General features: G+C 34.1%; 1 protein-coding gene across 1 annotated transcript; it reads right to left on the reverse strand.

Moving 5' to 3' along the window:
- Positions 1 to 10,531: 10,531 nt before the first annotated feature.
- LOC133174801 (uncharacterized) lies at positions 10,532 to 11,446 on the reverse strand. The gene has a single exon (XM_061309899.1). The coding sequence runs from the start codon at positions 11,444 to 11,446 to the stop codon at positions 10,532 to 10,534; it is 915 nt and encodes a 304-aa protein (XP_061165883.1).
- Between the last annotated feature and the right edge of the window lie 677 nt (positions 11,447 to 12,123).

Raw genomic sequence — 12,123 nt, forward strand, 5'->3', positions numbered from 1 at the left:
ATGATGAGAGGGCGGACTCACTGAAGGCACTGGGTGGCCTCTCGACACAGTCTCTACATAGACTTTAAACTATGGATGGATGGAAGCTGCTCCAACATACACAAACAAAAATTTTACTAACAAGCTCTTGTGGCTTTACAAATACACACTTTACTCATTGATAATGTACATGTCTTAGATAAGACTCAATTACACACACATAAGTTGTTTAAATTATACATACAACTCGTACACAAATGCAATATTACGAATTGCTACTTTACGGACAAATTATTATGACGCAAATTGTACACCATACTTATGTATATTCAAATACGTGTTGCTATATATAGTAATCAAATTAAACAAAACATACTTGCTAAAACTGATGAAAAATGCGGTGACTGAGTGTTTTAGGACAAATGAATGATACAAGAAAATAACTAAGATAAAATTAAAAACATAAACCTTTCCTCAGAAAGCTGGACCATTACACACAAGAAATACAAAGTAAGCCCTGCAAGTAATACTGGTACTCGGTGTAACTATTAATGCTGGTTAGACATATCTGAGAGGGGGTAAAAGCGTCCTTCTCTCTGGACTTCGTGTCCAAAACTAACTTGCACGGACATGCTTTAAGGTCCAGTGAATTGAGGTTCAGTGAAGGATATGTACAGTAATAACATATTAAAAAAAGAAGGGGTTTCCCAAGGAATATTTACATGAAATTTAAAATGCATTAACAAAAGTATGATTAAATGATTTTAATGTGACAATATACCAGGAAACTGAATGCAAAAGGTACGCTAGACGTCAACCCCTCTCTCTCCCTCTCTCTCTCTCTCTCTCTCTCTCTCTCTCTCTCTCTCTCTGCAAAATGTATTTAATTCGGAAAAAGGATGGATGCAGGATCAGCCAATGACAAATTACCATGAGTTAAGATTATGAAACCCTTGTTGTGAATGAGAAATAATGCGAGAGGTGTTCAATAATTTATTTCATCGCTGTTAAAAAAATACACAAGAAAAATATTTTCATGAAGTGATTGAATGGTTCCCTTCAAAATACCCTCTTCTGACAGACACATAATCCATGCTTTGATGCATTCATTTAATACGGTATTCATGAACTGGTGTATGAGACATGCATGGCCGTAGGAACCGGATGGGGGTTGCACGGAGGAGGGGGGCGTGCCCCCCGCCAATAATTTTGCCGATATATTCAATACTATAGAAAATACGGCTACTATATGCTTGTGCCCCCCGCAATAATAACATCTGATGACCTTATTTTTTTTTTATGCTTGTCAAGGAAATTTGAATTTTTGGTAGTGCCCCCCCAAATGAAATTGCCTCCTACGGGCCTGTTACAGATCCCAAGGCATTCTTTGAACCAAATCTTCTTATTGACAATTTTTTTCTTAATTTGGGGACGAGAAAAAAGTCACATAGAAACAAATTTATTAAATATGGATGTTGGGATAAAACATAAACATCCTTATGTTTAGGCGTTGTTCTGAAGAATTGGAATGTGACAGATTCCAGACTTCGTAGCGTTTCTTAACTTTCTTCAGAACATAGTTTTCATACACATTTCCCGTGATTGATAGGGCTTTGGAACAGTAAGCTGAAATACAGGAACGACACTGTTAAAGACAATGCCTTAATATTATATTTTCTTAGTTCTTTGACATCGCTTTTGCGATAACACGGCCTTTTGCGTTTTTTAGTCAACCAAATCTTTTTATCAATTTTTCTCTTATTTCAAAAAATAATGTATCCGTGTTGCATCACCTGAGAAACGTCGTTTATCGCAGTTTTTGTAAAGAAGATAGGGCGAACAAAGCGAGCGAAATGCCTATAGAGCTACAAACATGAAGGTGAAAAATTAAATCTCAATTATACCAACATTTTCTTTGATATTTCATCTAACATTAATGTATACTTAATGCAAAATCACCAAAATTTGCAAAAACCTCGCAAAGATTTAACTGTTTGCCTACGAAATAGCATACACACACTAAAGATGGCTAAAGGACCATTTTCTCATACTATAATACAATTTTTTCGATATGAGTGGGTCTTCGCTCCATTTTTTTTTTTTTTTTTTTGAAAGTTTATCCCTAAAGTTTGCTTAAAAATATACATTTTTTGGTTAACAAAACCATTGAGCAAAGTCCATTTCAAGGGTCATATCACAAACATGATTAAAATACCACTATTTATTAGTAGCTGTGTAGGGTAGTGGTAAGCGTGTGTGTCTCAAAGGAAAATGATACTCAGGATTTTTATTGCTAGGATTCGAACCCCACGAATACCAATTAAAAAAAAAAAATCAGAATATTTTTTGCCGAGAAAATTTTCCCCTGAAAAGTTTTGTTTATCATAAATTCATAATTTTCAATAATGAGAACTTTACTCTGAATACTAAATTCACAAATTGAATAAGATTTTTATATTTTTGAAGCTATAGGCATTCTGCACGCCTTGTTCACCCATCTCCTTTTAAGACATTTCCACACAAATCATTTTTGTTTTCCTAGATCAGTTAAAGGATCAATCTTCTTTAAAGTGTGTCAGAGTGGTTTAAATAAACGAGTTTGTTGAAACGTATAACTTTTTCAGAAATGTTTGATTTTCATATAGAATGGGTGCAGACTCCTTTTTTTGAAACATAAAATAGATTTTACATTCTCTTTTCTGTCATTTAAACTTTAATGAAGAATGGAGACGACCCATTCATAGTCAAAGAATATTTTTTATGGCTCTTATAAACCCCTTTTTTCCACTAAATATGCTTAACTGTCAAATATAAAAACAAATTATTAATTTAAAAGTCGTTCAATAAAATAAATGAATCAAATGTGTTGATACTAACATTACTGAAAACATAATTTTAGAAAAATATAACTTTTCCGTAAACTTTGAAATTTACAAAATATACTCTCTCAGAGCGGGGCATTGTTCTCGTCTTATACGCCCTCTTTCTTTCAATTATTATGATTATACACCTATCGTCTTTTTCAAGAAATTGAGGCAACAATGCCCTCACCATGTATTATAACAGATTAAGGACAGAATACTCAAAAAGTTATAGGAATTTGTAAAATACTTTGTACTGGCTTAATTATTGCTGAAACATATTTATCACGAAATTTTCCTGTCCAATCAGCCCTTTTTCAGTCTTTCCAAAGAACTGCGAACGAAGCATTGTTCTGCCGTCTACCTCCAAGTTATTTTTCAAAAATTATCATATTTGAATGATTTTTCATATCTATATAAATATTTATTTGAATTTTCATAAAATATAACTTATTTGGGAAAACAAAGGGAGGTAAAACGTGTTTTCACTATTGAAATTAAGGGAAAACAGAAGTTACTTTTAACCACCCCACCCCCACCCCCACCCCCGTGAAACAAAAAATTCCTTTTTGCAGGTATTATGAATTGTTATTTCACAAATTCATATCGAAGCTTTTGTTGGTTCTCGGGGGAACATATGTTTACAAACAAACAAAAAAAAACCCAGCAAAAGTGGTCATTTTTTTTAACCAATTTCAAATGAGATTACAAATAAAATCAAAGTACTGAAAGTACTGGGAAGCGCTAAGCAATGTTTGCAATTTGAAACTCGTCAGATTTATTTTGAATTTAAATTGTCTGTTGTATTGGAATAAGTAATATGTTGACAGTGCAACTGCTGTTGATACATATTCACTTTAAAATAAAACTTGTATCCGCCTCTTTAAACCGCACAAGGATAGATTTGAAGGATCGAGACTGTGCATGTCATCACATGTCGTCGTTATTTAACAAAGAGAGAGAAATTTATTATACATTTTCATCAAAGCAAGTCTGTTACTTTTCTTCATTTTTATATGTTTACTTTGTTTATCGCACGAAAGAGCAATACTGCAGTTATGGAAAAAAGTCTATTTGTGTTAAGGGGAAGAAGGACCTTCAGCTGAAAAAAATACTTGTCATTCAATTTTTTCATATTTTGTATATTTCTAATTTAGTATGTTCCACATATCTTAAAGCAGTTATGTCATTAGGTTTCTTACCTTATTTTAGAGATATTGATAGACAAACATTATGTCCTTCAGTGTCAAAGTGGAGTTTTTATTCTCCATGTTTCCGGGCCCATTGCTCCGTCCATAATGGGATTTTTAAAGCATAGATAAAAAATATATTAGTGGACATGTATCTTATAAAATATTTCAGAGTATGATTAAAAAATGTTTCGTCTATCACACTGCATCTGGGTAGGGAAAATTACGTACTTTTTAAGACATTTTAAACAACAAAAAACTTAATTTGCAAAAAATTCTATCATTCAATATTTGAAAATTTACGTTGAATTGCAATTCCTTCACTTTATCGATTAATGATAAAAATATCGAATGGTGAAGCTGACCTCAATATTGCACAGGACATCGTTAAACAAGACATAAGCATGACAAAAACGTGTCATGTTTACATTTCTCGAGTACGGGAAAAACCAACTATGACGTCACACGTAAGCTAAATAAGCGAAATAAGATATACCTACATAAGATTTTCGTCAGCAGCCATGCAAAAATAATTTTTGTGTTCCCCATTTCTAAAACATTTTAATTATATACTGATTATGACCTGTTTTTACATAATAATATTGCCAGTGTATTCCCCGAGTATGATCTTGCTGTACTAACAGATCGTGTATGACGTCATCAACTTGTTGGACGCGCAGTATAGGAAAACAGAGGAGTGGAACAACATATTCCGTAATTTGTTAAAGTTTACAAGAATGCTAATTTTTTTTATTATTTTTATATAAGATGGTGATTAATGCACAAATTGTCAAAATTGTATACAAGAACTGATGGTTTACACGTTTTGCACTTAAATAAATGGAGACTATGACGTAGTTAAACAGAGTCATGTGACCATGTATCCTTCATCTCCTTAAATGGCATTTCCAGAAGTTATTATGGAAAAACGTTCATTTGGAGCAATTTGCACAATCCAAATTTACTCTTCGCCCGGACGTTCCTTTAAGAGTTAGTTTGCAGTTATGAGCAGCACTCGCTTCTATTTTTTTTAACATCATTGCATTTATGCGAGTTTATCCATACGACGCAAGTTCGAATCCACAAAGGGAAGTAAAGACCGGTCCTTTGGACGAGACTGTATAAACCGAGGTTCCGTGTCACAGTAGGTGTTAGTACAAAAAAGATCCTCACTGTTCAAAGGCCATAAGTGCCGACCATAGGTCATTCAGTCAAGTGGTGCATTTTCAATATGAGTGAAAAATTCTCGAAAAGACATTACACAAGAAAAAGAGAAAAAAAAAAATAATGGAATTAAATTCGAGCCAATCGTAATTTGCTAAACTTCAAATTAATATGGCTTATCCACAGTACTTCGTATCAGTAAAGTATCTATAAAAATATAATAAGACAATCATTTACATATCGTTTCTCTTAAATTTTGTTAACATGGTTAATGCTAGGCAAAATATTTCAAGAGCACTTCTTTCTCCTGTGTCTTAAAAGAGTCTTTGATAAGCTTTTAAAAATCCCACAGTGATGGATATTGCGGTGTATTCAACCATAGGCGATTGGTTTCAGGATTGTATATTTTGTGTATTATGTGGGTCTGAATACATTTTTAAAACAAAAAAAGTCATTGTAATTAGGACTTTTAAAATTATATATAATATTTCTGTATATAAAAAGTTTAAAGGTTCGACGCTCGTCTTCTTGGATTCCTGGGGTGCCTCGGTTTACACTTAGTTATATTCAACATCTACCATTCTCCATCGCCCTAAGAGTCTATAAAAATTTAGCTTTGCGTATAAATTGCAAGCAAATTGGGGGGGGGGGTTCGACGAGTTTTCCAACAAAATTCAGACTATACACATAGCTATACATTATACATTCGCTGGAAATAGATCAATTTTGAACACATGTAAATGTCGCTGATTTATTTCTCTCATTTATGTGCAACACTGACAGCTAAAAATGTTCTGGTGATAATTGTTAATAATAAATTCATTCTGTGTTCATGAGTGTTTCAGATTGAAGATTGGCTGTTGACTGTAATTTTATCTGTAAGAAATGCACTTAAAAATAGACGTTATTTTTTACTGCTTCGGTAAAATAATACCTAATTGATAACATATTTATTAAAGTTAAGAATAAAAGATCTTAAAACAACTAAATATTTTGTCTGAATTGTTTTTTAGTATATTTCATTTTTTTTTTCTTTTGCATATTCATAAGCGAGTTATAAATTTACGATTCTATAGAAAGGATATTATAAGAAGTACATTCAATGGCGTCCTGATAGGAATAAAATATCCACTGCACTGGTGTGTTCGGTGAAACGGAATACTGAAAATAATTAAGGTTTTGCATTTTTCACCATATCTTGCGCACTGCACACTTTTGTCATAAATATTTCCTAGAAATTAGTTTTCATTTATAAGTCTTTGCGCCCTAAATGTACGTACAGCCGCAAACTGCCTTTCCTTGCGAATTATTTACATAATTTTAGAGGTCCGTGTTTGCTATGCTCCTATTTTGTAAGGTTTAATGAACGTTTGAGCTCGAATACGGCTCGTTATCTCCCCATATTTCATAATTTTTTTTATCTGTGTTACACGTATAGATTACAACACGAGTATAGACAGTCCATGACTGCATTCCAGTCTGTTATTAATTGGTACTGAGATGCGAAATTCAACATCATTGATAGCGCTGTACATTGAGCAAGGATGATAATAAAAAGACATGTTTTTAGTTACATTGTCTGAAATAAGGGTCTAGAAGAAGAAATATTAGTTAATATAGATATAAATTATATAGAACGTAAGTACACTGTATATCAATTTTCTGAGTTTTAAAAATATGTACGTATTCAAATATCAAATATATGTACGTATTCAATCACTGCATAACATGACCTATTATGAGCCTTTTTTAAGATATTTGCACCAAAGATGTTTTTTTCATAACTTTTTCGAATTAACACTATAGTAACTGTTAGCTATATGTTACACAAGTGGTGTGTGTCTACATAATTTTTAAATGAACTACAATGTAAAGAGATAAGAACCGCCCTCATCCACTAGGAGCGGATTTCGTACTCTCTATCTCTCTTATTGACATCTATAATTAGAACTGCGCGTAACGAAGTACTTGACCAAAATAGCCGAAAGAGAGTCGGGGATTTCCAGTTGCATATTTTTAGAAGAGTCAGTGGAGTTATCTTACTTGCTTAGTGGCGCTGGATCGCGAACGGAAGTAGTATTAAGATGCCAGTAAGCGCTTTGCGCTGCGCTTAGTGCTTAAAAATGTACTTTATCAATCATACATGTTGAACTAACATAAATTAAGCATACGGAAAGATTTAAGGGTCATTTATACATTTTCATGCGAATCTGGTGATGTAAAAAAGCCTGATTTTAATGGATAAAATTTTCTACCCCCTTATTAAAAGACTTGTAAAGCCTTAGTCTAACGAACTCTTCTTTGCATTCAAATAAGTTTTAATGGCCAAACTGTCATTTATATTGAATCAATGGGTTTAAAATGTAGGCGGGAATCGAGAGTTAACGTTCGTAGTTCTTTATATTTTATACGATCTTGAAATTCAATGAAAAGAATATAAACACAGTGAAATCCCCCGCCAGATATATAAATGTTTCTTTAATTTTACTATGTTACACAGTTATTTGAACAATTAAAAAAAAGAGAAGTAGAAATTATCACATCCCCACTTTCTATGAAAGTGGAACTGAACATGAGTGTATATGGAGATTCGTGATAAATTGATGACCCATGTTACAAAACACTACTTCATTCTATGCAATTTATTTTCGCTTAGTTAAGAATCGTGTCATTCTTCATTTCAAACTTGATATTTTTTATCACTTTACTGGGAGTCCATATTTTGTGTGTATTAAGTGCAGTCATTCTTTATTCAGGCCCCATAGGAAGCAATTTCAGTTGGGGGGGGGGGGAGGGGGCAGGCATACATTTTCAGTTGGGGGGGGGGGGCACTTTCAACTACTAAAAATTCAATGACAAACCAAAAAAATGTTTCCTACGGTCATGTTATCTGTAACATGATAAAAGAAACCAAACATTACATACGAGAAAGCTGAAATTTTGTTTACAAAAATCGAGAACAATTTGTGATTCTGGTTATGTTGTGATGAGTAAATCTGATTGATAAGAAAATATGAGAACTCGGTATGTATTTATCAGACTATACCGTGATTATTTCTTATGAAGATATTGTTAACTGTGGTGAAGAATTCAATCAAAAGTTATTTATTGTTACATTTTACATCCTGTATTGAAATACTTTAACAAGTCCTCTACTGTATCCCACCCACAGTGTAGACTCGTGTAGGGACAGTGTGTATGGACGGTTAAATTCATTCTCTGTCCGTTCTTGAGAAGAACGTTTATAAAGATTTCCCCTATGTATTCCTATGTAAAACTTTGATTGCCCAATGTGGCCCCGCTGAAGAACAAGAACAGCAAAGCCATGATTGGTCATATTTATATGAAAGCATCCTCAAGTAGTGTAGAATCAGGTTTGTTCAAATCATGACCCCTAGGGGTTGGTTGGGGCCACAGTGGGCAATCAAAGTTTTACATAGGAATATATAGAGAAACTCATTTTTGTTTTTGTAGTCCGATCAGCAGGTGCCCTCACCATGTATTAACAGATTAAACATATTTATCACGAAAAGTTTCCTGTCAAATCATTTTTTTTAAGTCTTCCCAAATTTAATTTTATATCTATGTTGAAATTCAATGAAAAGAATATGAAGACAATGGAATCCCCAAAAATAAATATATTTGTTATACCTTTAAAGATTTGTTCCTGTACAAATCTATACGAAAATATCTAACATTTCCAATGTTATATTGAGCGGTCATAAAAAAAATCGATGTTGACCGCTGAGTGAGATGTTGGACCTTTCGATGAGATGTTGGACCGCTTACGTCACATAATGCGCGGAGCTAAATCTCATTTGCATTCGTTGGTGTTCGACAGTGACGGAATTTAACCTCAGTTTACCCCACGGAAGATAGCACGAGATACATGCATGTCAAAAAAAAAAAAATAAAAGGTATAACAAAACATTTATTGACTGTGTTCTGTGGCAAAATGAATTTTGTCGACTCTCAAACCAAACTGTTTACCTTTGGCCTATCCGACAAAACGCATGTTATTACTCTCGAACTTAGTCAATAAATGTATAATGTTCCTTTAATTTTACCGTGTAACAAAGATATTTAATCTTAAACTTTCAAAAAAGTTGATACTATTACATCCCCACTTTCTATGAAAATAGGACTTACCATAAGTATCTATAGGGATTCGAGATAAATTGATGACCCATGTTACAAAACTACTTCGTTCCATACAATTTCTTTTTGCTAAGTTACAAAACATTTAAGAATCGTGTCACTCTTTATTTCAAACTTGATATTTTTTGTTATTTTTCTGGGTTCCACATTTTGTATATGCTTAGTGCAATCGTTCTTTATCTATAATATGATTAAAGGGACCAAACATAACAAACGAGAAAGCTTATATTTTGTTTTTAAAAATTCTAGAACAATATATGATTCTGGTTATGTTGTGATGAGTAAGTCTGATTGATAACAAGATATGAATGATTGATTATATGTTGTTTTACGTCCCATTCAAGAATTATTCATTCATATAGAGACGTTACCATATACCGGTGAAGGGCTTCAAATTTTGACCTTTACTCGGCACTCAGGGCCATTGAGCAGTGAGGGATCTTTATCGTGCCAACGCCTGCCGTCACACGGGGCATCGGTTATAAGGTCTCATCCAAAGGACCCGCAACTTTCACTTCAAAGTGCCGAACGCAAGGCGAAGGAACAGTTGCTACCCACTTTTTATCGACTTAGGTCAGTCGCGGCCGAGATTCGAAATCACGGCCTCCCGTGAACGATGATAACAAAATATGAGAACTCTGTATGTATTTTATCAGACTATAATTTGATTATTTCTTATGAAGATATTGTTAACTGTGATGAAGAATTCAATCAAAAGTTATTCATTGTAACATTTTACATCTTGTATTGATAGACTTTGACAACTCATTTCCAGTATCCTACCCACAGTGTAGACTTGTGTAGGGACAGTGGTAATGGACGGTTCACTTCATTCTCTGTCAGTAAGAACTTCAAGAACTCTCCCTCAGGGCCCAGCAGATGGATCTGTTTGTTATTAAAGTCAGTAACAAGGATGTTACAGAGGGAGTCACAAACTACATCAAATGGATCAAAGTCTTCTGCTAGGTTCTGTCCACGGTAGACAGACGTTATACGACCAGAGGTAGACATAATCTTTAGTTCACCTGTATTGAGACTTGAAATGTTCACAACACAGATATCACTGTTACTGTTCTGTGTGACTCTGCGTGGCAAAGTAAACAGTCTGGTCTGACCATCCTCCTGGTATTCATAGTCATGGATGACATCACCTGTCACTGTGATTTGTCTCACCAGACGTCAGCTCTGTGAATCTAATATGTAATCCCTTGATTCCATGTCTCTCAAGGTGACCAGTAGTCCACCGTCCATTGACTGACAGATTCCGTTTGGTTCCAGTGGATCTGTACTGATGACTGTAGAAACAGATCTTGATGGTGACAGACAGCTGATGGTCTTGTTAATATCATCAGTGAAGGAGAGAGAAGATATGCTCTGGACAAGAGATCTCAGATGGACAGATGAACGGACAGACTGTGACCCAGCAATATCATTTAAATCCACAGTTCTTCCAACCAAAGATTCAAGTAAGTTATTATTAATATCCCCTCTTGTGAACTTCACTGAATGTTCACAGTTTGTTGTATGAACTTCTAATTCAGACAGCATTCTTGTCAGTTCTCTATAGTTGTCAATCAAGCTGTAATCCGACATGGTGCTGTTGTTCTCCTCCATGAATTCCACCATGTCAATAATTCCTCTCTTCTTCTTGTCTAACTCAGATTTCACATGGTTCAGTTGATCATTCTTTTTAACTAAATCGTCTCTTACTGTTTGTTCATGACGTTTTCTGATTTCTGTCAGCCTGGCTATTATCTCATCATAATGCTTCTGTAGCTTTTTAATCTCAGAGTCACACAGTTGTTTATTTTCTGTGATTTGTTGTAAAATCTTGTCTATCTTCTCAGCAATCACAGACAGATTTTCTTCCTTGATTTTCTTCATAAATTTAGGTAGATCTCTCTTCCTTTGGGTTGCTGCCGTTGCTAGAGTTTTCGGATCGTGCTCTCTATCATCTGTCAAGGCACATCCAACACAAATGAATTCATCACAGTCCTCATATATCATATCAATAGTCTTTTCATGGATTTCACACATTTTTATATGCACTAAAGGTGAACCCAAAGGATTTTCTTTCGAGTTTCTGGCAGCCATGTTTGTCGGGTGTCACCTACCCGAATTACCCGGTTTTTTGTTTGCATGTTAGATAACCACAAGGATTGTGAAATCGGACTTCACACCTACACGTGTCTTCACTATGTCAGCTAGGTGCTCAATGAAGTTTTAAGTATACAGTCAGGTGTAAAGAAGATGGGTGAACATGACGAGCGAAAAGCCTATAGTGTAACAAACATGAAGGTGAAAAATTAAATCTGAATTATATCAAAATTTTCCTTGATATTTCATCTAACATCAAAATATACTTTATGTAAAATCTCTACAATTTGCAAAAATCTCACAAAGATTGAAATTATTTGCTTATGAAATATTATATACACACTAAAGAGGGCAAAAAGAGTCGTTTTCTCACACTATAACACTATTTTTCGTTATGAGTGGGTCTTCGCTCCATTTTTTTGAAACTTAATCCTCAAAGTTTGCATAAAAATATACATTTTTTGGTTTCCAAAAACATGGAGAAAAGACCCACTATACCTTAAAAATATACTTTTATGACATAACATTCGCATCTTTTCGAGAAATACTTGAAGTCCATTAAGTCAAGGGTCATATCACAAACATGATTTAAATGCCACTATTCATCAGGACTTGTGTAGTCTAGTGGTTAGCGTGCTAGTCTCGAAAGAATATGATACTCAGGATTTTTATTG

This window comes from Saccostrea echinata, unplaced genomic scaffold (assembly GCF_033153115.1).
Source record: "Saccostrea echinata isolate AGI-Se365-2 ecotype Australia unplaced genomic scaffold, CSIRO_AGI_Sech_v1 ptg000059l, whole genome shotgun sequence".
NCBI classification, from domain to species: Eukaryota; Metazoa; Mollusca; class Bivalvia; order Ostreida; family Ostreidae; genus Saccostrea; species Saccostrea echinata.

Bases quoted from the DNA above. Each gene is read 5' to 3' on its own strand.
- LOC133174801 (XM_061309899.1), bottom strand. From the start codon at position 11,446: ATGGCTGCCAGAAACTCGAAAGAAAATCCTTTGGGTTCACCTTTAGTG.